The sequence below is a fragment of the Corvus cornix genome, chromosome 3 (genome assembly GCF_000738735.6).
Source record: "Corvus cornix cornix isolate S_Up_H32 chromosome 3, ASM73873v5, whole genome shotgun sequence".
Lineage (NCBI taxonomy): Eukaryota > Metazoa > Chordata > Aves > Passeriformes > Corvidae > Corvus > Corvus cornix.
This window is the reverse complement of record NC_047056.1, coordinates 65513645-65536612: the sequence shown is the minus strand read 5'-3', so window position 1 is coordinate 65536612 and position 22968 is coordinate 65513645. Positions and strand designations below refer to the sequence as shown.

Sequence of the window (22968 nt, the reverse complement as noted above, 5' to 3'; positions counted from 1 at the left end):
GCCTGGGAAGTAGTTATTTTCTGAGCAAGAGAAATATTTTCGTGATACAGAATTCTTCATTCAATTTTATATTGGCAGATTCTTTTAATATAGTGCTTTAAACATCTCCGTGGCATCTCAGTCCACCCGTCAGTCTGACAGCATCGGGCAGGCATTAGCTCTTACTTAATCTTCCACCTGCAGCGGTGTTTCCATCTTCGGACCTGTGGGCCGCTACCAGCCAAGGCAGGAAAAGCCTGGGAGCCGCAGCTTTTGTGGGAGACTGTAAATCGGGGTGTGCAGCCCCGAGGCCTCGGTGTCTCGGCGCGGTTCCGGGGCTGCGCTACCCCCGTTTCCCGAGCCCGCTCTGGGGAACCGCCCGGTGAGCATTTGCAGCGCGCTCTGAGGGTGCAACCTCCAGTTCAGGAAAAACACCCGTGAGGCCCGGCTGCTTCTGTGGCATTCAGATGCTTTCTCCCCCCACCCCTGCTTCCTACACCAGCGTGAACAAGGCGCTGCCGACGCTAGGAAGACCAAGGCTGGGATGGGACAGAGGGAGAATCTTGGAGATCGGTCCCTGAAACAGCCCGCAGGTTCGGCAGCCTTGCGGGCAGAGGTCTGGAGCCCCGGAGCCAGACACGAGCGGGGAGAGGTCACGCCCCGCCCCCGGCCCCGCCCTGGCGCCTTCCCTCCCGCCCCCGGCCCCGCCCCGGCGCCTTCCCTCCCGCCCCCGGCCCCGCCCCGGCGCCTTCCGTCCCGCCCCCGGCACTGCGGGGCCGTCGCCAGCAGCGGCCGCCAGGGGGAGCGGCCCCGCCCTGACCCCGCCCCTCCCGCAGGGCCGGCCCGACCCGGCCGTTCCCAGCCCCGCCTCCTGCCCTGGCCCCGCCCTCCCCTTCCCTACAGGCCACGTCATTCGCGCTCCGCGGGCGGAAGTGACGTCAGCCCGCGCGGCGGCCAACGAGCGGCTCGCGTGTGGCAGGTTGAGAGGTGAAAGATCAGGCGGGGCGGCGGGAAGATGGCGGCGCTGGCGGTTGCCGGTCGGGGGACGCGGGCTCCGTGAGGGGATGGCGAGACGGGCGGCGCGCAGCGGCTGAGGCTCCCCCGCGCGCTCCTGTCGGTCGGTCCCATGAGCGGGGCGGGCGGCCTGGCGTGGCGCGCGCTGCACGCGCTGGTGCGCGCCTTGCTCTGTCTGCAGCGCGCGCTTCTCGCGTGCTTGCGCGGCCGCGCGGCCGCCGCCGCCGCCACCTCTTGCGCGCTTCTGGCGCCCGCCGCCCGCGCGCTCGGGTTCCGCGAGGCGCGCGCGGCCTGGCGGCGGCGGGGACCCGCGCACGGCGGGGCGGCGCGCGGACGGCAGCGGTGGCGCGCGGACGGGCGCGCCCTGCGGAAGCTGCCGGTGCACGTGGGGCTGGTGGTGACCGAGGAGGAGCCGAGCTACGCGGACATGGCCAGCCTGGTCGTGTGGTGCATGGCCGTGGGCATCTCCTACGTCAGCGTCTACGACCATAACGGTGAGCAGTGGCCGGCGTGCCCCAAGTCCCGGCCCCGGGCGGTGCCCGCCCTGGGAGCGCCTCCTGGCGTGGAGCCGGGGGGCCGCCCTGTCCTGGGGTCTTCCCGAGTCCGGTGCCAGCCTCTCTGCTGGCAGCTCCTTTCCCATCCCCTGCAGCTGTTTGGCCGCTGCAGAGCTGGCCCCGGGGAGCCTGGGGAATGGCCCCAGTGCTCTTCTGGCCTAGCTCCTGTGTCGGGCAGACGCGGTCCTGCCTGTTTTCTAGAGCCTTGTCCTCAGCCCTGGGCTGACAGGAACTGCTAGCATCTGAAAGCGCAGGGCACGGACTGTTAGTAGGGAAGAGCGCTAGGGTACCTGCTCTTATGAGTGCTGTTTATGAGCTAGGTCTGAACCTCGAGAAGTGGATGAATGAAAGTAGCCATCTCTTTTCAAGTACTCTTATGTGAAGAAACAGGATGGACAAGTAGTTAAACGTAAGCATGTATGTCCTGTGTGCTGTCTGTATTGCAAAATCAAATTATGTGGTCTGCATTTGGTGCTGCTTGGCATTTGAGTTAACTCTGAGCCTGTGCTTCTGAAAGCTCTTGTTTTTTCATATCCGCTGTGTGATTTTATTTATTACTAGGTCTCAGGTGTAAGACCATTGGACTCTGGCTCTTGCAGATATGTTGATTCCACGTCACCTATTATCATAAGGATAAGCTCAGAGTTTGGATTTCACATACTGTGAGGAAATCATGGAACAAGTCTGTCTTCCTCATACCTCTCCCTTCCTAGTGGGGAGCTAAAACTAGCATATTCAAGATATTCTTAGGTGAAGCTTTCTGTCCGGCTATTGAGAGGTGATCTCTAACTTGTATTGGACAAGCTGTCAACTCAGAAGGGCTAACAATACATGAGGTGGACTGTATCCTGTTTCTGTCTTCTGCAGAGGAAAAAAACTTCATGCTGAAGATCCCTGTGCTCTTGAGATCTGTCAGGGGTGAGACTGTTGGACACCAGGATTTAACTTGTTTTGAGCCACTTCCAGTGGCTGTTTAGAGGTGTCATGCAAGTTAGGTGAACTCTGTAAACTTATGCCAGGTTAGAGGTACAGTTGTCTTTTAGTGTTCTTTCAGGAAATGTTCAGCAGTGCATCCCACATAAGTAGGTGAAGTCTTTTGTCATCAAGTGTGCAAAGGCATATGAGGTACGCAGGCCTTTCCTTGAGCATAGGCATTGGTGATTTTTAAAAATTGTTCGCTTTGTTTTAAACCATTGCTATTTATAGTCCTGTTTCATGGTTGATCCTTCCTATGTGATAAAAGACTCAAAAGACTTCACTTCCACTAAATTCTCTAAGATCATTATAAGAAACTGGGCTTAATACCAGTCACTTAGAAGTTTAAACTGGCCATCTGTACAGGGCTGTTGTGGAACTTGATTATGTTGTATTTCAGAGAGAGAACACTTCCTCATTTGGAAGTCAAAGAATTATATGAAGTATTTGCATAACATCTCAAGCACACAGAGAACAGCACCTTCTGAAAAGTTGTTTGTATGTTGACAGTTTTCACTCCCAACTTGGAAAGCATTCAACCAGGTGAAATGCTGCAGAGCAAACACTAGTACCAAGGAAGAGAGAGAGTTTCCCTCATAGCTTGGAGAGACATTTTTATTGTACAGGATCTTTAACTTGTGTCAAACCTTAAATAAGCTATGGGCAGTATTGCCTAGTGTGTTACATATGTGCTTAGTTCCTTTTTAGATTCCAGCACTGTGCTCCACAAATTACACATATGACAACTGAACTGAGGTACAGATCAAGCTGAGAATCATGTTTCTTGGTCGTCTTGGTTTTCATCTTGTTCCCTGTGCAGCACTGAGGAGGGAGAAGGCACCAGCCAATGCTGAGCTCCAATGTTGCTGAGCTCCTGTCTCACAGGAAGGAGCCAGAGCTGTAGCGATGTCTGAAATGTTATTTTTTGAGAAGCTACTACTGCTTCTCCAGCACGTGTTGAAATTCATTCAGATTTAAGACTGACTATTACAAGACTGTAAATAAGATGACCAGAAATTATAAGGCTTTGTCCCCTGAAGAGCTGAAATTACCTTGCAGAACAATTGTTGTTGCTAGCAGGTCAGAAAAAAAATCTTGGGTTATTTGCTGCTGTTTCCATGTATTGTTTCATTCATTCTAAAGTTACATGTGTAAATTGCTCACTTCTGTTCTGTGTTGGGATGATATTATTTTTTGTTTCGGTGTTGGGAATTTTTTTCTTTTGTTTAGTTTGGTTGTTTTTGTTGTACTGAGTGCAGGTTGTGTGATGAATGTGGATTTTAATTTTTCATTCTAAAGTTACATGTTAAAAGGTTTTGCTGTTACCTCTGAGATCTGGAAATACAGCTATTATCTCATTATTTCAAAACATACTTTTCAGTAGTTCTCCTATTGGTCCTCTGATACCAGAATATGTTAGTTTATTTGCTAGCTTGATTTCCAATTTGTTGGAGCAAAATTGAAGAAGGCAGAGCAACTAAAATGTTTTAAATCTGTGGCTTTTGCCAAACTTTCAGGGTTGATGAGAACAGCCTGCCATTACACATCATGTTCTTCACAGGTGTTCAGTGGATTGTCCAGGATAGCAGCTACAACTGCTTTGTGCACAGCTGAGCTTTTAAAACTGACTTCAGCTTCAGAGAGCAAGCAAGTAGTCATTCATACAGCTCTAGTGTATGCTTACTGCTGGTAATAGCACATATGCTGCCTTCCTTTTGGTGCTAAGCTCCTTGGGATGCCTTGATTGAGGATATTTCCATTTCCAGATAGACTTGTCATTAAGTAGGATGTTGCAGCTGTTGCTAAATCTGGTGCTCAGTGGTGATGGAGTCTGGAACCCTCAGCACTAACACTGATAATAGTGAAGGTGAATAAAGTCAGGTACAGCTTGTTGTTATCAGTAGCAGAGCGTGACCCTTAATTACAGTGTGCACTTGTTTTCATCTTCTCAGATGGTGAGTGGTGCTTTTGGACTGCTGAGCTGCTTCTGTAAGGTTCTGTGTTCGTACAATTGTACCAACACTTGATTTGTCAAAGTTCCCACTGGTGCTGGCTGTGTGGAGAAGGAAAACCAATTATGAGTGCTCTGGATCAGTGTTAAATGTGGTGAGGTATATGTTAATTTGTTTCTTTTCCTTCACTACATATCTGTAGTACTGAGATTATTTTGTTTGCAACAGGAAACCTTGTTTACAAGTGTGGTCTTCCGTGGTTGCCTTCTCTGCAAGAAACAGTAGGTCAGTTTCCTGCAGAAGGATTAAATTCAAAATATGTCCTTAATTGCCCCTTCTGTAGGAGGAAAGGGAAGCATGAAGTTCTTTAAAGATGTGCTAGATAAGCTGTTTATTTGTTTATAGGAGTGCATGACTATATTTTTTACAAAACTGCTAAATAGAAGGTATTTCATGTAGGGTCAGAACAGGTAGGTGTTCTTTAGAGTCAGAGTAAGTAGGTGTGTTCCAGCTGACACTGTTTTGTTACAGCAGCTGCACCAGTAACCTTAAAGGCAACCTGTCTGGAGTTGCACAGGACTCAGAACTGAGACATTCTCTGTTGCCTCAGCATGTTTGGAGGCCCAAGGTGGCCTGTCTTTACTGCCCCTGGTGTGTGGAAGCCCTTTCTCCCAATTTTCATTGATGTGCAGCATGATAAAGTCATAATAAACTTAATGCTACTGTGCAAACCTGGGTTAAATAATGCAAACTAAAATTTCGGGCTTTTGATCAAGAATTTATTTCTGTTGCCTTCTGTATTGCCAGTCCTATTACTTGGTAGAAATCCAGCCATGCTAGTCAAGACCTTATCTCTGGGGAAATACTGCAGCCTTGTTGCAGTCAGAAAGCATTGGTAATGCAATAATATAATAGCATTTACAATATCTTCTGGGGAGCGGAAGCTTTTGACTGGTGATATATACTTTAACTTTCTTTTGGTAATTGTTTTGCCATTTGGGAGAGCTTGCTTGAGTGTTACTTCTGTCCATAAGTAAAGCTTTCCTGATATAGTTTAGGACAAATCTAGAGTGCTTTTTTGGGAGTTTGCTGAATCTTGGCATTTGGGTACTTTGGACTTCTAGGTAGACGGTTCAGGTTGAAGGTTTCTTAAAGCCTGTAGTGTGACTATATTGAAAACTTGAGTTTATTCATCCTGGGTTTAGCTTTCCAGTGAACTGCTTTGCTTCTGGCCAGTTTTGTCTTAGAAATTCTTTGAAAGGATAGAGTACTCCAGTATGCAAAAGAAATTATTTCATTAGCCCCAAACACAGGCTTATAGTCTCTTCTAGATTGTTTGGTAGTTTAACTGATTTGATCAATCCATAAAATTTTCTGAGTGTGCAGCGTGTTCATTTCACTGAGCAAGATAAATATATATGTTGCAGTTTTATGTCAGTGGAACACTTGTGAGATACCAGTATCACATGGCACCTGCTGTGGACCTTCACCCAGGTGAAATTTCACATTCAACAATTGCATTTTGGTGTCAAGTTGAGAGGAGTTCTCAGACCACATTTATTAAAAGGGATAACACTAATCTGTAGAAGGTAATCTCCTTAAAGGAATGGGAAGTACGGAAGACATATCTTTTATCTAAATTGCTGATGAGCTCCTATTCTCTTAGTGCAGAATATTCCTCCAGGAAGAAATGAGTGAGGAATGGTCACCTTTGAAGTTCTAAGTTCTAACTCAAGTTCTTTGTTTGGTTGGCACTATCTTAAGTGACCTTTATCTGACTGAAATTTAAGTGACTTCAGCTACATTCAAACTTGAATTAATTTTTTTCCTAGACTCTTGGAATAAACAAGATATTTTTTTCTAGCATTCCTTATCCTGTGAGGTCCGGTGTAATGGCCATGCTTTCCTCCGTTTTCAACCAGCATGATCCAACAGGATGTAGGCAAAAGTTGTTCAAGTATTAAAACAATTTCTTTCATATGCGTTCTTTGAAGTGGCTTACAATTTGATATTTCTCAAAATGTTAATACTTTAATGCTTTAAACAGATTATTACCTGATAACAATTATAACTCTTGATAACTCTTTCCTTGTCAGCACTGTAAAGGAGTTGAGAAAGCAAATAACTGAAATGTTGTGGAGATATGTTCTTTACTAGGCTCCACTTTGGCAAGGTGTTCCCTTGCAAGGAAGAGCTAACTCTTTTTCTGTGCTTTACCAGTTGCTGCTGCTTTAAAAAGCAGGGCAGTTGAGAGTGTTGAACTTTGAGATGCCATCAAAGCATTAACAGTTGGTGACTGTGGTGGTCTAGTCAGACAAACAAATGGTTGACCTCACCTGGTGTTTCTCTGTGCCAGTTTTTTACTTCCTTTTCACAATTCTTGTTACTTTTACACCTGCTGAACTTGCAGCCTCTTAATTACAAACTTCATTTGTCAGTATCTAACCCTAAAATGTTGCAACACCACGGTTGCAAGCAAAGGGGCATGGCTTGTACCTGCTGTAAATCTGAGCAAAAGGTGTGTGCCCTGGAAAGGACCTGTGTAATGGAGGACTACTGTGGGAATGCTTCTGGTTTGCCTCAGCTCTAACAGAAACAAATGACCAACAGCATGTTTGCAGCTTGTGTTGTAAAAACAAGTATTATCCCTGAAAACAGCTCACAAGTTCTCAGTAGTTAAACAAACCAAGACCAGGAGTTTTATACTGTTTTGCTTTGGGAATTTTAGTGCTTAAATACATGTAATTCTTAGAACACTTCATTTGCAGGAACTTACACATTTGTAAAGGTTCCAGAGTTCTGACTGAACCAATGTCTCTGCTTTTCAAAACCAGAAAATCTTGTGGTGAGAAATAATAGTAACAATTTCATGTTTGTGTTCCATCTTAGAAACAGGAGTAGTGCCAAATTTTTTTTTCATATAACAGCAAACGGCTGTTGTATTGCTAAAATTTAGTAGCCCTTTGTCAAACATTATTTTTTTGTAATGTTAAAATCATATTATGGACTTGCTTTCAGCTTGTGTGGAGGACTGTGAACAAAATTGGAGGGTAGCAGTAAATCAAGAGTTAAATTTCACTGCCTAGGAACACTATAATTCTGTTACTGAGTTGGTCTACTCGTGCACTTGTTTGCTATATTTGTCATGTTTAAATTAAGCAACAGCATCTCCCAGAACTAACTTGTGTACATTTCCAAAGTTTAAAAAAAATGAGCCTTATAGATAAATGGGGTTTTGAGATACTGTAAGGGAAAGGAGCATATAGCTGAGTCACAACCATGTAAAATTCTTGAAGTCAAATGTGAATTTGGCCTATGAACATTGCATTTGGCAGGACTGTGTTTGCAGTGATGTGCATTCATAAGTCTCTTGTGCACTGACTGAGAGACAAAATGTTGAAGGAATATTCCCAAATGCTCTTGGTTTTTAATTAAAATCTGGTTTAGTTTGAATTTTTACTACCTTCTGCTGTGCTTCAGGATCTTCTCTTCAGGAAAACTACGTATATGTCAAGGTTGATGGATCAATGGGAATTTAGGTGTGGAGGCCTTTCCAAGGAAGGCATACTGCAACTACATGGTACAACTACAGTCGCTTCCTGTTTGTTAAACCACTATTCCAGGAGTCATGCAGTCACCAGGTTTGAACAACTGAGGGGGTGGGTGAGATAAATGAGCAGAATAGAAGAGTGATACTCAGATAAATCTTAAGAACACATTTATTTAGCAAGTCTTCTGTACCTGTTGAGTGTGTTAAGGGCCTTCATTTTGGAGCTGGACCAAGTCCATTATCTGATGTCTCTTTTTACTGAGAAGCGAACACCTTGGTCAGTTCTTCTACCTGTTGTCCTCAATGTCCTAATTTACTTTAGAGCTGGGGTGTGGAGTCTTAAATGAGTTCTTCCAGTCTTTGGCAGGACAAGGCAAAAACTTCTTGTGAGAAAGGATTTGATATCATTAATGTTGAGTGGGGAAGGGGACAAAGAGCAGCAGCTGATTTCCCAGATTGGGAGCCTTTCCTAATTATGTCACATGTTTGTCTGGATATTGAACATAGTTTTATTTCTTTAAAAGTGTATGGAAGTCAGGTGACTCTTAGAGGTGAGGCACATGCAGCCCTGTACAGATCTTCCTTGAAGACGGTGCAGGATTAGTGATCACAGTGGCTGCACTGCTGACCTTGGGTGTCAGGAAGACAATCTGTGCTAACCCCAGCATGAAACAGACTAAGCCAAGCAGAGTTGTGTCAAACAGTATTATTTAAAGCAGCATTCTCAATTTCTGTTGTGTGTAAGTATACACTAGAAAGCGGGAGCACGAAGAGCAACAATTTAACTTTAGTTTAAACTTAGTGAAAGTATTCTAACATGCTTTTTTTTCTGTAGAGGTTTGTGCCTTACCACAACTTGCTTTTCTGTAAACATGTGAAATCAGTTACAAACATCACTAACACTTCTGTAATGAAATAGGGGGTTTTTTGTACCAGAAGTATCCAGGATGAGAGGAAAAATAGATACTTTGCCACGTATTAAAATCTCCGATGAAGCCTGTAGAAAAATACTAATTCATTAGGCCTAAAGGCTAGCATATTAAATAAATGCACTGTATCACTTCATATTGCAAACTAACTCCTAGTGTATTATGGTCTTAATCTGGTGCTTATGCACTGTTTGGCCAATGTGGGAACTGTTGTAGCAGTTCCAGATCCTACAATTAGGTTGTGGTGCTGAATCTTAAGACTGATCATAAGATTGCATGTCTTGCATTGTCTTGTAAGAGTAGTGCATGGGCCTTTTTAGACTGGTCAACAAAAGTGTTTGACATAAGGTTTCTGAATGAAGATGAGTAAAAACCTCTGAACACCACGTGATAAAAGCATTATCCAGTTCCTGATTGAATATGCCTAGCCGTGCTTTTGGATTGTAAATACTTTAACTATAACATTTAGTTTTTACTGTGGCTTTTAATTTGAAATAATTGAGTTATGTTTCTCAAAAGCTACAATTTATTTTAGTACAGGAACCCAAGTATGTTTGAGGCAAGCTTTTGTAATTTCCTGCATTCAAAATGTGTCTGCCTTAAATATTTAAGTGTAAAAAGGCCTTAGGGACTGCATGAACTCCTTGGAATATACAGCTTGTGAAATTCTCTTATTGGGAAATCCATGTTATTGGATGGCTTAAGAGTGGACAGTTACTGAGACCTGAAATGCTGATTTAGTGGTGACTTGCTTTGTTAGCCTGCAGCCTTACTGATGTAGCAGACTTAAGCAACATGGGCATTAAAGAAATTTGGTGTTAATCTGACTTGGTCATTCTGTGCTGATTATTGCTTTCTCTATTTCTAGCATACTAAGGACAATGAAGTAAGTCTTAAGCTATCCCTTTCGCAATTGCAACTTGCTACTTAAGTCAGGCTGGGTGTAAGGAGAACAAAAGCACATGAGTTGATTTCCCAAGGTCACTCAGATTAGTCATGTGCAGTAGCACTTGCTTTGAATTCTTACCCGCACTTGTGAATTCCAGTCTGAAACTGGCACTGACTAATTTTTTCTTCCTGCTTAGTGTCAGTTAGGAGTTGGCTGACATGCAACTTTTTTTTTAAAGGTATTTTCAAGAGGAATAATTCAAGATTGATGGATGAAATTTTAAAACAGCAGCAAGAACTCTTGGGACTAGATGTCTCCAAGTACACCGTGAAATTTGCAAATCAAGACAAAACTGGTCAAGGTAAGATGAACTACAAGAGGGGCTTGGTATGCCTCTAAATAGCTGTATATCAATCATAACTCTGCTTTTACTTAAACATATTCCTATGTACAGTGACCTTTTTCTTCATTAAGAAATTATTATCAGAAAACATGCAACCTTCCTGGGCTAGTATTAAACTTCCACTGTGCTTATTTGTTCTAAACTAACAGGAAAACATTGCTCTCTCCTTGCTGTAGTAATCATTATTGGATGGCCTGATCTTTCCTTCAGACCGACTGTTGTGACATGACCCTTTCAATGCATCAGTGTACCTCAACTCCCCACTGTTTCAATGAAATTAATTGTTTTGCTGAGAGTTGAAAAAGCGCTAAAGTGTAAGGGGACTGATGTCAAGTTAACAATGTGTGTGCGTCCATCTTTCCAAACATACACCTCAAAGTGGGAAGGAAGAGGGGAAAGAGCAAGACTGCTGGTTGTCATAGCAAGGTATAGTGCCATCAGGAAGGTAAAGGGCACAAGTTAAAAAAAAAAAAAAAAGTTTGGCAGTGATAGCTTTTGCATGTATATAGGTGTGGAAAGCAGGAGTATGTTTCAAGGTTGATGTTCCTTATACAGTAGTATCTGCCATAAGTACTTATTTACTCTTCTGCTGCCTAAGACAAATGCTAGAATTGTGTTCAAAATAAAGTAAATCACTGGCATGTACTTAAATCAGGCCTTTGTCTTAAAGGGATGGGCTGATATAGCTCTCCTAACTAGAACTCATGATATTTAAATAGGTCTCATAATACCTAAACAACCATTAGGTTTTAAGACCAGGATAGTTCAAAGACTTACAAAAAGACTGCACAAGCTGTAGTACATTTAGCTGCATTTAAAATGCTGCTTGCAGGTTTTGCTCCCCCTACGAGAGCTGACAGGATACCAAACTCCTTTGTGCCAGTTTTCTGGTATAAACTTAATTGTTGTAGCATGAACTTGCTTTATGAACAACTTAGCCTATGATGCTAGCATTTATGTAGAAGAACCTAGGTTTCATGCTATTTCTTTTTCTTCCTGTGAAGGTTGAAATAACCAGCAGAAAATGGGGTAGACAGGCTATTAATGGCTTATACTCCAGCATACTTAGCTACACTTACCTAAGTTGGGATATTTACGTTCACACCAAACAAACTACTGAAAGACTTCTCAGACTTGCCGATGGAAAGAGTGTGTTTAAATCTCAGGAACCTTTTGTGCTGGACACTGAAAAGCAGAGGTGTTTTCTGTTCTCTTTTTAAATTTTCCATTCTTCAATTAGAAGAATTTTGCTTCACAGTCAGATCAGATGCTTCATATTTTCAACTCAACAAACTGACATCTATGCAGTTTACTATTACCTGCAATTTTTCACTTCTTCTGAAAAACAAAATTACGTGTATTCCATTCAGAGATACTGTTAAATATTCAACATAGGTTTGATGCAAATTTGCAAATCAAGCAATATCAAGGAACAATTATTTTCATCATGGTGGCTTTGGATAGATGAACTGAGGGGTTTTTAGGTGTTCTTAGGAATCTTGACTGTGCTGTGTGGTCCTTTGCAGTCAGGTTCTGCAGTTTAAAGAAATGTTATTTTTAAGTATCTGGTTATAGCTGTCATAAGTTTGGTATCAGTCTAAAGTGTTGACACTTTGGTATTTAACCCACTTAACTTCAAGCCAGCTATAGTGCACCATCTGTGGCCTTCAGCTTCTTTGGCAAGTTTACTTCTGAGGTACCTTACCAGAACTGACAATGATGCAAGTCATATAGTGTCAGAAGACTCTTGCGTCTCAACAGTGTAGACATTAAGATAATTATTGTTGTGAAATGTCCTCTTAATTCACAGACATAATTAATTACAGATGAATAGGTGAATTCTGGACTGTTGTTCCTAGCTTCAATGTAGCAATCTTAGATCCTTATTGTAACTCTTGCATCAAGATGCTGTGATGAGATTGAGGGAGGCCCCCCGCTTAATCATTGTGTCACCTGAATGTACACAGTCGCTGTTAAAAACACTGTCTTGGTTTGAAAGACAGGTGTCTGCTAAGGAAGGCAGGAATCTCCCTTGGAATGGCAGGTGCAACCCCCTTCCCTCCGAGTTATTATAATTTTGAAATCAAGGGGCTTTTAGGCAAAGATGTAGGAAACAGGAATAACAGTTCTTTACTATTATATATCTATATGTGTATAACCAGTCAAACAAACACCAATAACTATGGCAGTAACAGCAAACAATCACAAACCCAGTGCCAGCCTTCTCGGCTGTCAGGCCCTTTCCCCTCGGGTGCAGTTCCGCTCGCAGCCGGCAGGGGTGCTGGTGGCTCCCAGTGAGCAGGGCAGGTGCGATGGTTCCCCCGCGGCTGCAGGGGGCGCTCCGGAGCGAGCTCGGGGAGCACGCGGCACCGGTGCCCTGGGATCCCGGGAGGGATGGAACAAAAAAGCTTCACAAACCCCTGGGCAGCCGATCCCGGTGTCCAGCCGGACCCTCGGGAACAGCAGGCTGGAACGCCAGGGACAAGCACAAATCCCGGGTGGCAGACGCGATGTATCCAAACTGCAGAGCAGCGGTGGAAAACCCCCCGGAGGTCTGGGCGGGCAGGTCGAGCAGGGCCACAGAGTAGTGAAGGCTCAGAGCAACAGCGGGGGCAGGGCTGCTGCAGCCCAGCTCCCAGCGGGGCAGGGAGGGCAGGCTTGGGAACCCCGGGGTTTCTCTGGTAGAAGGAAGGCAGCCAAAGAAGCAGCCTCCCTCTCTGTCCAAACGCCGGGACCGACTGCCCACAAACCTAGGTGAAAGAGATGCACCCCTCCACCTGTGGCCAGGTCCTTTGATTTTCTTAAGCACCCAGTAATTTGTCCCCCTGGCAACATGTGTGGGGAAAATTCCTTTAACAGAAAAAAAACCCCAGGAGAACTCCTAAAACCCCAACATTATCCACCCCGAATTTTTCCCATACTAACATGTTACATGTAACTTAACCATTTTAACCATATAAATACATGCATCACCCAAATTATATACACATATACATGCTGATACTGATACAAGTACAGAGCCATGGGTAGTTCACCCTAAAACAAGGTCCCCTTGAGGTAAGCATCGGGTCTCTCCATCCCTTTGCATCACCCACCAGGTGCAACCTGGTCCCGGAGCAAAAACGACCCCACGGATGGGTTTGTCTTTGCTCAAGGCAGAATTAACCCAAACAGTTTTTCCAAGCATACCTCTCGTGCACCACTGGAACCTTATCTCCATCTGTTGTTTGTAGGGGTTTGGATTGGGCAGGGCCTGCTCGGCTGGTGGAGCCTCGAGTGTTAACTAACCAGGTGGCTCTTGCTAAATGCACCTCCCAGTTTTTGAAAGTCCCCCCACCCAGTGCCTTCAAGGTGGTTTTAAGCAGTCCATTACACCGCTCAACCTTCCCAGCTGCTGGTGCATGGTAGAGGATGTGGTACACCCACTCTATGCCATGTTCTCTAGCCCAGGTGTTAATAAGCCTGCTCTTGAAATGAGTCCCATTGTCAGACTATTCTCTCAGGGGTACCATGCCTCCAATGGACCTGCTCAAGCGATCCAGTTCCTGGGAGTAAAGTGGCAAGATGGATGATGTCAGATTCCCACTGAGGTCATCAATAAGATCACAGCAATGTCTCCACCGACCAGCAAGAAGGAAACACAAGCTTTCCTAGGCGCCATAGGTTTCTGGAGAATGCACATTCCCAAGTACAGCCAGATCGTGAGCCCTCTCTACCTGGTTACCCGCAAGAAGAATGATTTCCACTGGGGCCCTGAACAGCAGCAAGCCTTCACTCAGATCAAACAGGAAATTGCTCACGCCGTAGCCCTTGGCCCAGTCAGGACAGGACCAGAGGTGAAGAACGTGCTCTACTCTGCAGCCGGGAACAATGGTCTGTCCTGGAGCCTCTGGCAGAAGGTGCCTGGTGAGACTCGGGGCTGACCACTGGGATTCTGGAGCCGAAGCTACAGAGGGTCTGAAGCCAACTACACTCCCACAGAGAAAGAGATCTTGGCACAGCTTAATCATTGTGTCACCTGAATGTACACAGTCGCTGTTAAAAACACCTTCCTCTTCTAGGGTAGAAATTAGTTTGTTGGGGTTTTTTCTTTCCTTTCCCTGAACCACTTAAGTTGCTATCCAAGCACCTTTCCTCTCAGTGCTTTGCCTGACAGTGTAAGAACCAATCCAAATTTCCTGGAAAACTACATTTCAAGACTGAATTAAACCCCTTCTCACAAGGCTTCTCTGAGTAGTTGTCTTAAGCTTGTGTTTTAGTAATACAGCAAATCCAGGAAACTCTTACCCACTTCTGTAAGAGATAGATGAGGTATATCTGTGGCTAGTTGTAATATATGAAGTAAACTACAAGTTACTTTCAACTGTATCTATGACTGTCTAAAGCACATACAAAACAATTTCTGTTTCTGTTGCTTTTAAACTATGTTTTGTACTTTCAGTTTTAAATTGCCAATCTACATTGAAGGTGCTGTCTCCGGAAGATGGAAAAGCAGACATAGTCAAAGCTGCTCAGAACTTCTGTCAGTTGGTAGCACAGCAGCAAAGAACACATTCAGACCTGGATGTGAATATGTTAGACAACTTATTAAGTAGTAAGTATAATATGGTCTGTGGGAAGGAGGGGAAAGAGTACTCAATTCATAACAATTTAGTTTCTAGTATATTTGTAGCTTGGAATGCATGCATCTCGATGCTTAGTCTATTAGAGTAAGTTATGATTATTGCTTTTAGGCTTCTGTTAAAAATTTCTTACTGGTTTATTGCCTTTTGAGCTGCTTCTTTAAGCAGAAAAAATTCTTTAGCATAAATATTAAGCTAAATTGTAGAGTTTTGGCTTTTCAGAGTTTACAGCCTCTCTGGTATGTTCTGCAATGAGCTTTTTAAAAAAAGTACCGTTGGGATCACCTAAAACTAGGCTATTCTAACTTAGGTTAACTTCCCGCAAGTTGCAGGCTGCAAACGTGGGTGGGCAGAGTCTTTTCCAGATCTGGTTACAGCGATTTAAGCTGTTCCTGCTGCCTGACTACCACCCTGAGTGCAAATGATAGAGCACTTGCTGTTCTCTTGCTGCTGTATAACCCACACTAGCTTAGTTATCATCATTACTAATTCATACAGATTACTGACTCTGCACTGAGATGTGTGGCTCCATGAAATAGCTATGAAAAGGGCAGGACTGCCCTAATATCACACCTGGGAGAAGTAGTTTAGAATTAGTATCCACTTTTCCAGTGGTACTATGGAGCTATAATGAGTTGCTCAGCTTGCCTAGGTGATCTGTGCATGTTAATTGCAGCTGTAATTAGCTTGGCAGGGTTCAGGTTTCAGATTGCACACTTGAACTTGGATGCCTTTAGGCACTTTATTGTACTGTGGTTCCCATTAATTGGACTTTAGAGAGTGATTTCTTCTTTTTCCTGTGGGTGGTCAGCTGAATTGTTCTGTGAATGGACTTCCATGGCAGTTTGGTCACTTCTAACTGAATCCCATCCCTGTTAGCATCCTCCTGTAGTGGAATTAAGTGTATTTAATAAGGCACCTGAAGAAGAACTTAGGACATCTATTCTGTTATACCCCAAAGGCAATTAAAGAAAATTAACAATCACTTCTTCAGAACAGTCACTAATGGAGAACCGGTGACAATTGTTACCCGTGTGTGTATTTTGGCCAGTGATGTTTGACTGGAGCTTTTCAAACTTGTTGGGCATCTTCTGTCTGGGTATATTAAAGGTATTAGGTCCAGTCTTAAAATTAGCAGATTTATTTTTGAAGTATTAAATGCTAGCTGAGCACAGGAAGAGAAATCTAATCTGTCAAAACTATGAACTTTGAAACAGGCCACTTAATGTATGTGGCTAATAACTAAGGCTAATATCTGTAACTAGTCCTACTTATTAATTTGTTTATTTAATGTTTAGGACATTGTTGGAGGTGAAGTATTCTTTCATGACTTATTTAGCAGCAGCTTTTGAAATGTTGTTTTACTTGTAGGCAAATTTCGTTTGTGTGCATTTTTAATGGAACAGTATTGAATGTAAGCATCTGTGCATTACTGATTTGAGAGTGTGTTCTGAAAAGCAATACTTGAGTAGTTTTATTTTTAGGGTTTGCATTCATAGTGCCTTATGTAAATCTCTGGGGTTTCACATTTTGATTTAAATACCTGTTAATGTAGTTTTTAAACTTTTTGTTCATGTTTAGGGTGCAGTTATTGAAGCCTAGTCCTAAAATGGTATGGTTTTAGCTTGTCATGTGGCTTTTCTTGTTCTTAATTCAGTCATGCACTTAATTCTTACAGCTTGAGTTTTCTGCAGTGTAAGAGTACTTTCTTCTGAGCAATGCCTCAGCTAATCAGCTTGTTTTCAGAAAAGTAGGTGCCAGCTGCATTTTAATATTGTCTCTACTTGCTGTCTGTCTGCCTTCCAGCAAAGAACATGACTACCAATTAAGGCTACTCAAGTTGCCCTGTAAAATCTATGTGGAAAAGAGAAGGGTAGAGTTATCAGGTCTAAAATTCCTTCATGTTCCCCTCACAGAACTCCGTGCCTAGTTGGGATGTTGCCAGATTCCCATCCTTTGAGTGTGCAAGTCTTTTGGCCTCTTTTGTTTTTTAAAGTCTGCTCCCAAATCCTTTTATCTTGTGTGTGCTAAACTTGACTGCTGTAACTCTAGCAGTTCTGAGGGAGCTTCCACATGTAAATTATCTGTAGCGCTGATACATTTAGGTAGAGAAATGGATGCAGAGTGGAAGGCACAGTACTGTGGTTTTTAGTAGGCTGTTCTGACAGTAATACTACAGTGTGCATTTTCATTTTCGTTCAGATAGGAACCAGAAGGAAATGTTAGCATTAACTGGGCTCTCTGAAGGTCTTTTCCTGTTTGAAAAGCCATTGCAGTGTTGAAGATCCTGCTGCTGTACCAGCTGAGGGGTACTCAGCTATTGAATCAGCCTATGAGTAAAGCTGCACTTCCTCCAGAGTCCCACTTCTAAGTATTCACTGCTTCCCTGCAAAGCTCTTTCATACTAACATGCTAGCTTCTGAACACATAAGTGGCTTTTGCTTTGCAATTTTTTTCTTGACTTTGAGATAAGATTTGGACTGTGGCACAAGATACTCCTATCTAAAAACTTCATCCTTCCTTAGAAATGCACATGCTTGGGAAAATAGCTTCTTTACCTCTGGTAAAAGGATGACTGTTGTGATGATTCAGTGGGGAGGGAGGATGTGAACTTTTTGAAAAATCTCTAGCTTCAGTTTCAAAACCTGGGCGGAGCTAAATGTGACCTTAGTTTCCTTTTCTGTTATTCCTGAAGTTAAGTTCCTCTACAACTAATCTGAAAATTGTAAAAGGCTCTTGACTGGTTTTTTTAGTGGTGGGTTTTTTTTAAGCAAATGAGGAAAGAATTGAGAAATAACATCTGAAGTTTGGAGCAAGTAGGCTGTATTAAACTTTATCTGCTAAAGGTAGTCATTACCCAGTATAAGCACTCTTGCATTTAACTTGAAGAATTAGTGGGTAATGGAAGGGGTGACAAGAAATAGCCTACAATAATCATGACTAATTGCAGCATTATAGCAAAACAGAATTATGACTGCTGGAATGCTTTTCAGATGAGCTAGGTAGGTGCAAGAGGAGCAGTTTAGTTTCTTGGGTCCCCTTGGGGTGCTCTGCTGGTTTTCACATGTTGCTCTAATCAACATGCTAGAATTAGCAGGGAAAGCTGGACTCAGACTGCTCATTCTAAGCCTATTTCCTGTCTGTCGATTTTAGCCTGGAGTAGCTTAGGCATTGCGGAAGTATATGGAAGGGAGACAGAGGCAGTGGTGTTTGGTCACTAATTGTCTTCAGCCTCTGAAGATGAATAGCATGCTGTCATGAAAGAAATGGCTGCCTGGGGTTTAAAGGTATTGGTAGTAAGAGTGCAGGCACTCTTATTAGTGAAGTTCATCAGTACTATCTAGCTCTGCCCTGCAATGGGTCAGGTTGTCCACGTAGTAACACAAAAAGAAATACTGCCTTGTTCTTCCTCTAACCAGAAGGATGTCAGCTGCAGCAGTCTGCTTGAAATTTCATAGTGAGTTGGTTCTAAAATTTGTCTAGTCCCATACTGAGAAAGAGACAAGTCATCTAACAGGGTATTTTTTTTCTTGATGGTCTGTAATACCAAGGTGTGCTTCAGTGAAACCTCCTTAAGCTTTTTTTTTTGGTGTTAATAGTCCTTTTACTCTACTTGACAGCAGCTCCACATAGTTTAAGTAAGGACTATAGTAGGTAGAGTCAGGGTACAGCATGTTCTGTGCTACTAAAATCGAGTTTGCCAAGACAAAACTAGAACAAGTCAGATTAAACAGCATTGTTAAGGTTTGCTGTGACTCAAACAATGTAACTGTTCCTGTAACTTCTGTCCAAAGTCTTTGAAAACTACCTGATGTAAAAATAACACTCCAGCTGGGCCTGCAGTGACTGCTTTTGCTGAGTTGGTCATTCAGGTGTTGCAAGACCAGTCTGTCCTCTTGGGCTTTTAATTGTTAACTTGTCCTTGGGACCTTCATTAAAAAAAAAAAAAAGCATTTAGTGAAAAAGCAGATGCCTTAGGGTTTAGAACTAAAACAAATCCTCTGATGAAGTTAATAAAACCTAATGTAACTTGTTATTACAGGTACAAATGGATTTCCTGATCCTGATTTAGTCTTGAAGTTTGGTCCTGTGGACAGCACATTAGGATTCCTTCCGTGGCACATCAGACTGACAGAAATCATGTGAGTTGCTTATAAATGTTGTGAAACACACTGGAATAATAATATCTAGCCAAACGAGTCTTTATGACGTAGTTTATGGAACTGCCCAAAAGAAGAGATCCAGCTGAACAAGTGTCTGGAGGTTGATTTGAGGGCATTTAAAATTATTAAATGAAACCTGTCAAAACATTCACTGTTGGTTTTTTAGCCTTGACTAGGCAACAGCAGGCTTCATGCCTCAGGTTTAAGGAACAACTTCTGTCACCACCTAGTCTGTGGTCCAGTCCCATTTGACAGTGTTCCTTACATCAGTGTTGATTTTCTGTGGCTTTCAGATTTCTGACAGGGAAATTTAGGATACAAGGGAAATGGGATAATATAAGGAGATCACACCTATGGATTACTTTTCAATTTTAGCAATAACTGAACTGACCAGATTTGCTGAACTTCTTAAATCTGAGTGCATTTATAGCACCTTGAAGTGTGTAGGCACACCTGTGCTGCTCCAGCTTTTCACTGATTTGAAGGGCCCTGTGTGCTCTAATGGGAGGCTTTGGTTTTAGAGGGTGACTGGTTTAGTTACTATAGATGAGTGACAATAACTATGTTGAGAACAACTTCACAGGGTTACTCAGACAATAGCTTGCTTTTAGTGATGTTCCTGAGTGGCTGTATGAATAGTGTGATGTTTATAAAAGCTTATTTTAATGTTTCTAAATTGCTTTCTCAGTTCTTTGCCTTCCCACCTAAACATCAGCTATGAAGACTTTTTCTCTGCCCTCCATCACTATGCAGCCTGTGAGCAACGCTGGGGAAAGTGACTTCGGGCTGAGTGCATGGAGTCAGGCTTTCTGTGGGAAGGAATTGATGTCTGTTTACAAGCACCTGTGACCCATAAGTCTGGTTCATAGTCCTTTCTTAATTTATCAAAAAAATTCAATAAAGTGTCTTACCTTTCTAGAGAGTCTGTGTGAATGCCTGAGAATCTGTGGGGAGGACAATTCACAGATTGATCTTTGAAAAAGACAGACAGTTACTAAAAAACAAAGCTGAATTGCCTCACTTTGACATTCAAGTGTCAAAATGGATGTGCAAGAATTAAGTCTTGTGAAATCTACAGGACAATGTAAATAGGACTTCTATGCCCTGGAGGTCCTTAAAACCAAGAAGGAACTCCCATCTTTGTTTCTTCTTAATTCTTCATGCTCAGGCATTTCAGAGCTAATGGTTTATCTTCAGATATATTTACTATAAAATATGTGAATTCTAGAGAGGTTGGTTTTGTTAACTGAAAATAAAGACTGCAGCTTGGCTGGGATGACTAAGCCAGCTGTAGGTGTCACATTCTGTCACGTTCTAGAAATACTGAGAAGATTCCATAAAAAGGGATGGAAGCTTCTGTGGTAAGTGGATTAGGCAGTCTGTGTTGCTCTATCCAGTGGTTTTTTTTTTTAAGTGGTGGAATGAAAGTATTCCTGCAGTCCTGAGTGAATGCAACATCTCTCAGCATCAGGTCAGTTTTCCATTGGGAATAAGGATAAACAGTACTATGTATTGTTTGTATACCTGTTTTCCCCATAACATGCTCACTCAAGCAAACAAGCAGAATAAGGCTCTGGCATCATTTGCTGAAAGATTTGAAAATGGGCTGGGCCAACTTCCATGGCTAAGTGTCATTTGCTGCTTGTACTTGTGTGCCCAGCAAGGGAGTCTGCTTAAGCCTTTTATTATTTGTATTTGTTCTGGACTGAGCATTAGAAGTTTGAACGGGAGTCTGAAGTGGACAAGAAGGAAGATGCAGTGAAGCTGTACTACAGTATTTCAGCACTGAGATAACTAAGTAGAGATACTGGCTAAATGGTCTTCATGGTGGAATGCCCTGTTTGAGTTACATTCCTATTGCTGGAAGCAGTTTAAAATGGCAAGCTTATGGCTGCATTTGGACAAAGCAATATCTTTAGATCTGTATTACTGGAGACAAACATTAATACTGCAGCCTTCTGCCCTGCAGGCTGCAGAACTGTTGAATGCTTCATTCTGGAAGTGTTTCCTGTTTCCCCTTCCCCCCCACTTTCCAAAATGAGCCTGGCTTTATCTCCTTTGGGATAGCCAAATCATAGTCACTAGAAGGGAAAACAACTGTTTTTAAAAGGGAATTGCCAGATTTTAAATGAATGTCTGCCTCATTGTGAAATGGTGTATTTTAACTTGTTGCTTGATGTAACGTTATAAAGCAGATTGCATAAACTCTTAGCTGCAATTTTTCATCATACTAAGGTTAGATTGCAGTTACAGAAAGAGACCTGTGGTCTACTTTATCTCATAAAAGAGAAAGGGATATTCAATAAATTAACTGAGGGTTTTGACATCAAATAGCTTTCCATAGGAGCTGGAATACTCAGAGTACACTTTGTAGACCGGCCTCTTGTGTGTGCCAGGTCCTGTATTGCAGAGAAGGTGAACAGTTGTGCAATGTTTCCTGGGCTCTGTCATTGATGTGGGCAAGTTTTCTCACTGAGTGTTAAGTTCAACTTCTTTGTGGGGAGTGGGTAGCCTGTTGAAGGGTATCTGGAGTATTGATGTTTATCTGTAATACGAATTTTGTTTCATTAAATGCAAGGTTGTGTTTACGTTATGATATGTGTTACTGTGTCACTGAAGCAGTTCTGGTGCTGGCAGTAATGGGAAAAGCTTAGTTTAGCCCTCAAAAGTAATGTATTTTTTATATTTGTATCAAACTGCCAAAGAATACGTCTCATACCTGAGTTCCCTCAGTCCTCAAACTTCTGCATCTCTCAGCTAAAAAGATGTGTTTAATATTGGAGACAGATCTCAATGCCTAGGGTTTGTCTATAGGGGGTTGCTTAATAAAACTAAAATGATTAGTTCAGCTGCATTTGATTCAACTTAAATCTCTTCTGATGGCTAGTTTAATTGTGAATTAAGTGTTCCTCCTGGAATTAATGTAGTTGAACTAATCCACGTTATCACTTAGTTGGGATTATTTTACTGTCCCTGTGTGGGCAATCTTCAGTGAGGTGTGCCAAAAGCACTGTGCATATCCACGACTTGATCTCTGAATGTACGTCCTTGCCCTTAGCGCCTCTCCCCAGCTTGTTCTGTGTGAAGGTCTGTGGTATTGCTGTGACATGTTTGGGTACCTGTACATAATGTGTAAAATGAGTTTTTATGATTAGGGAATCGATTTATTCAACTTTATTATTGAAAGCTGAATCTGTAAAACAAATCAATAAAAAACTATAATCTTTCTACAGGCTATGGTGATACATCAGTATTTTGGAGGTTTGGCTGGGGCGATTGTAGCCTGATTTACGTTGCTACACCACTCTGGGGAAATAGAGAACTTTAAATGTTGTATTTTTTGTGCTCTTCTTTAATTGCTTTCCGTAGTGTAAGGACTGGGCAAATTTTTCATCTATCACTTCCAACTTCTTAGATGCTGTTATGAAAACTTCCACAGTAAAGCATTTACTGTAAAAGGATTTCTTTGATAGTTCTGGGAACTTGCTAAACTTGTTCCTGGCTACTAAAAAGCTTGCTTCCTCTCTCTGCTGCTGAGTCAGTCCTGAGCCACAAGCTGTGCTGGGCCTCCTGCCAGTCCTGCTGTGGAGCAGGGGGAAGTCAGGGTGTGTTGTGGTGATGCCTGGATGCTGAGAAGGAAGGGGAATGCTTGTGTTCAGGTGAGTTTTGAAAATGCTCTGGGAATCATGGTGCCAAGCTGACCTTGAGCCAGCCTACAACAAAGGCCAACAGTCTCCCAGGTTGTGTTAGGAACAGTGTTGCTGGCATGTCAGAAGAGGTGATCCTTTCCTCTCAGATCTGGTGAGACATCTGCAGTTCTGCGTTTGGAGCTGGGCTTCCTTGGTGCAAGAGAGACCTGGACTTGAACCTAGTCCACCAAAAGGCTGTGATGATTAGGAAGTGAAGCATCTGTTGTACACGGAGAGGTTGGGAGCTGG

At 42.8% G+C, this 22968-nt stretch overlaps 1 protein-coding gene across 1 annotated transcript; it reads left to right on the top strand.

The window, feature by feature from the left end:
• Window positions 1–962: 962 nt before the first annotated feature.
• On the top strand, window positions 963–22260 carry NUS1 (NUS1 dehydrodolichyl diphosphate synthase subunit). The gene is made up of 5 exons (XM_039569378.1): window positions 963–1487; window positions 10081–10203; window positions 14687–14839; window positions 18910–19009; window positions 19719–22260. The coding sequence occupies exons 1-5, from the start codon at window positions 1106–1108 to the stop codon at window positions 19807–19809; spliced, it is 849 nt and encodes a 282-aa protein (XP_039425312.1). The 5' UTR covers window positions 963–1105; the 3' UTR covers window positions 19810–22260.
• The last annotated feature ends 708 nt before the right edge of the window (window positions 22261–22968 follow it).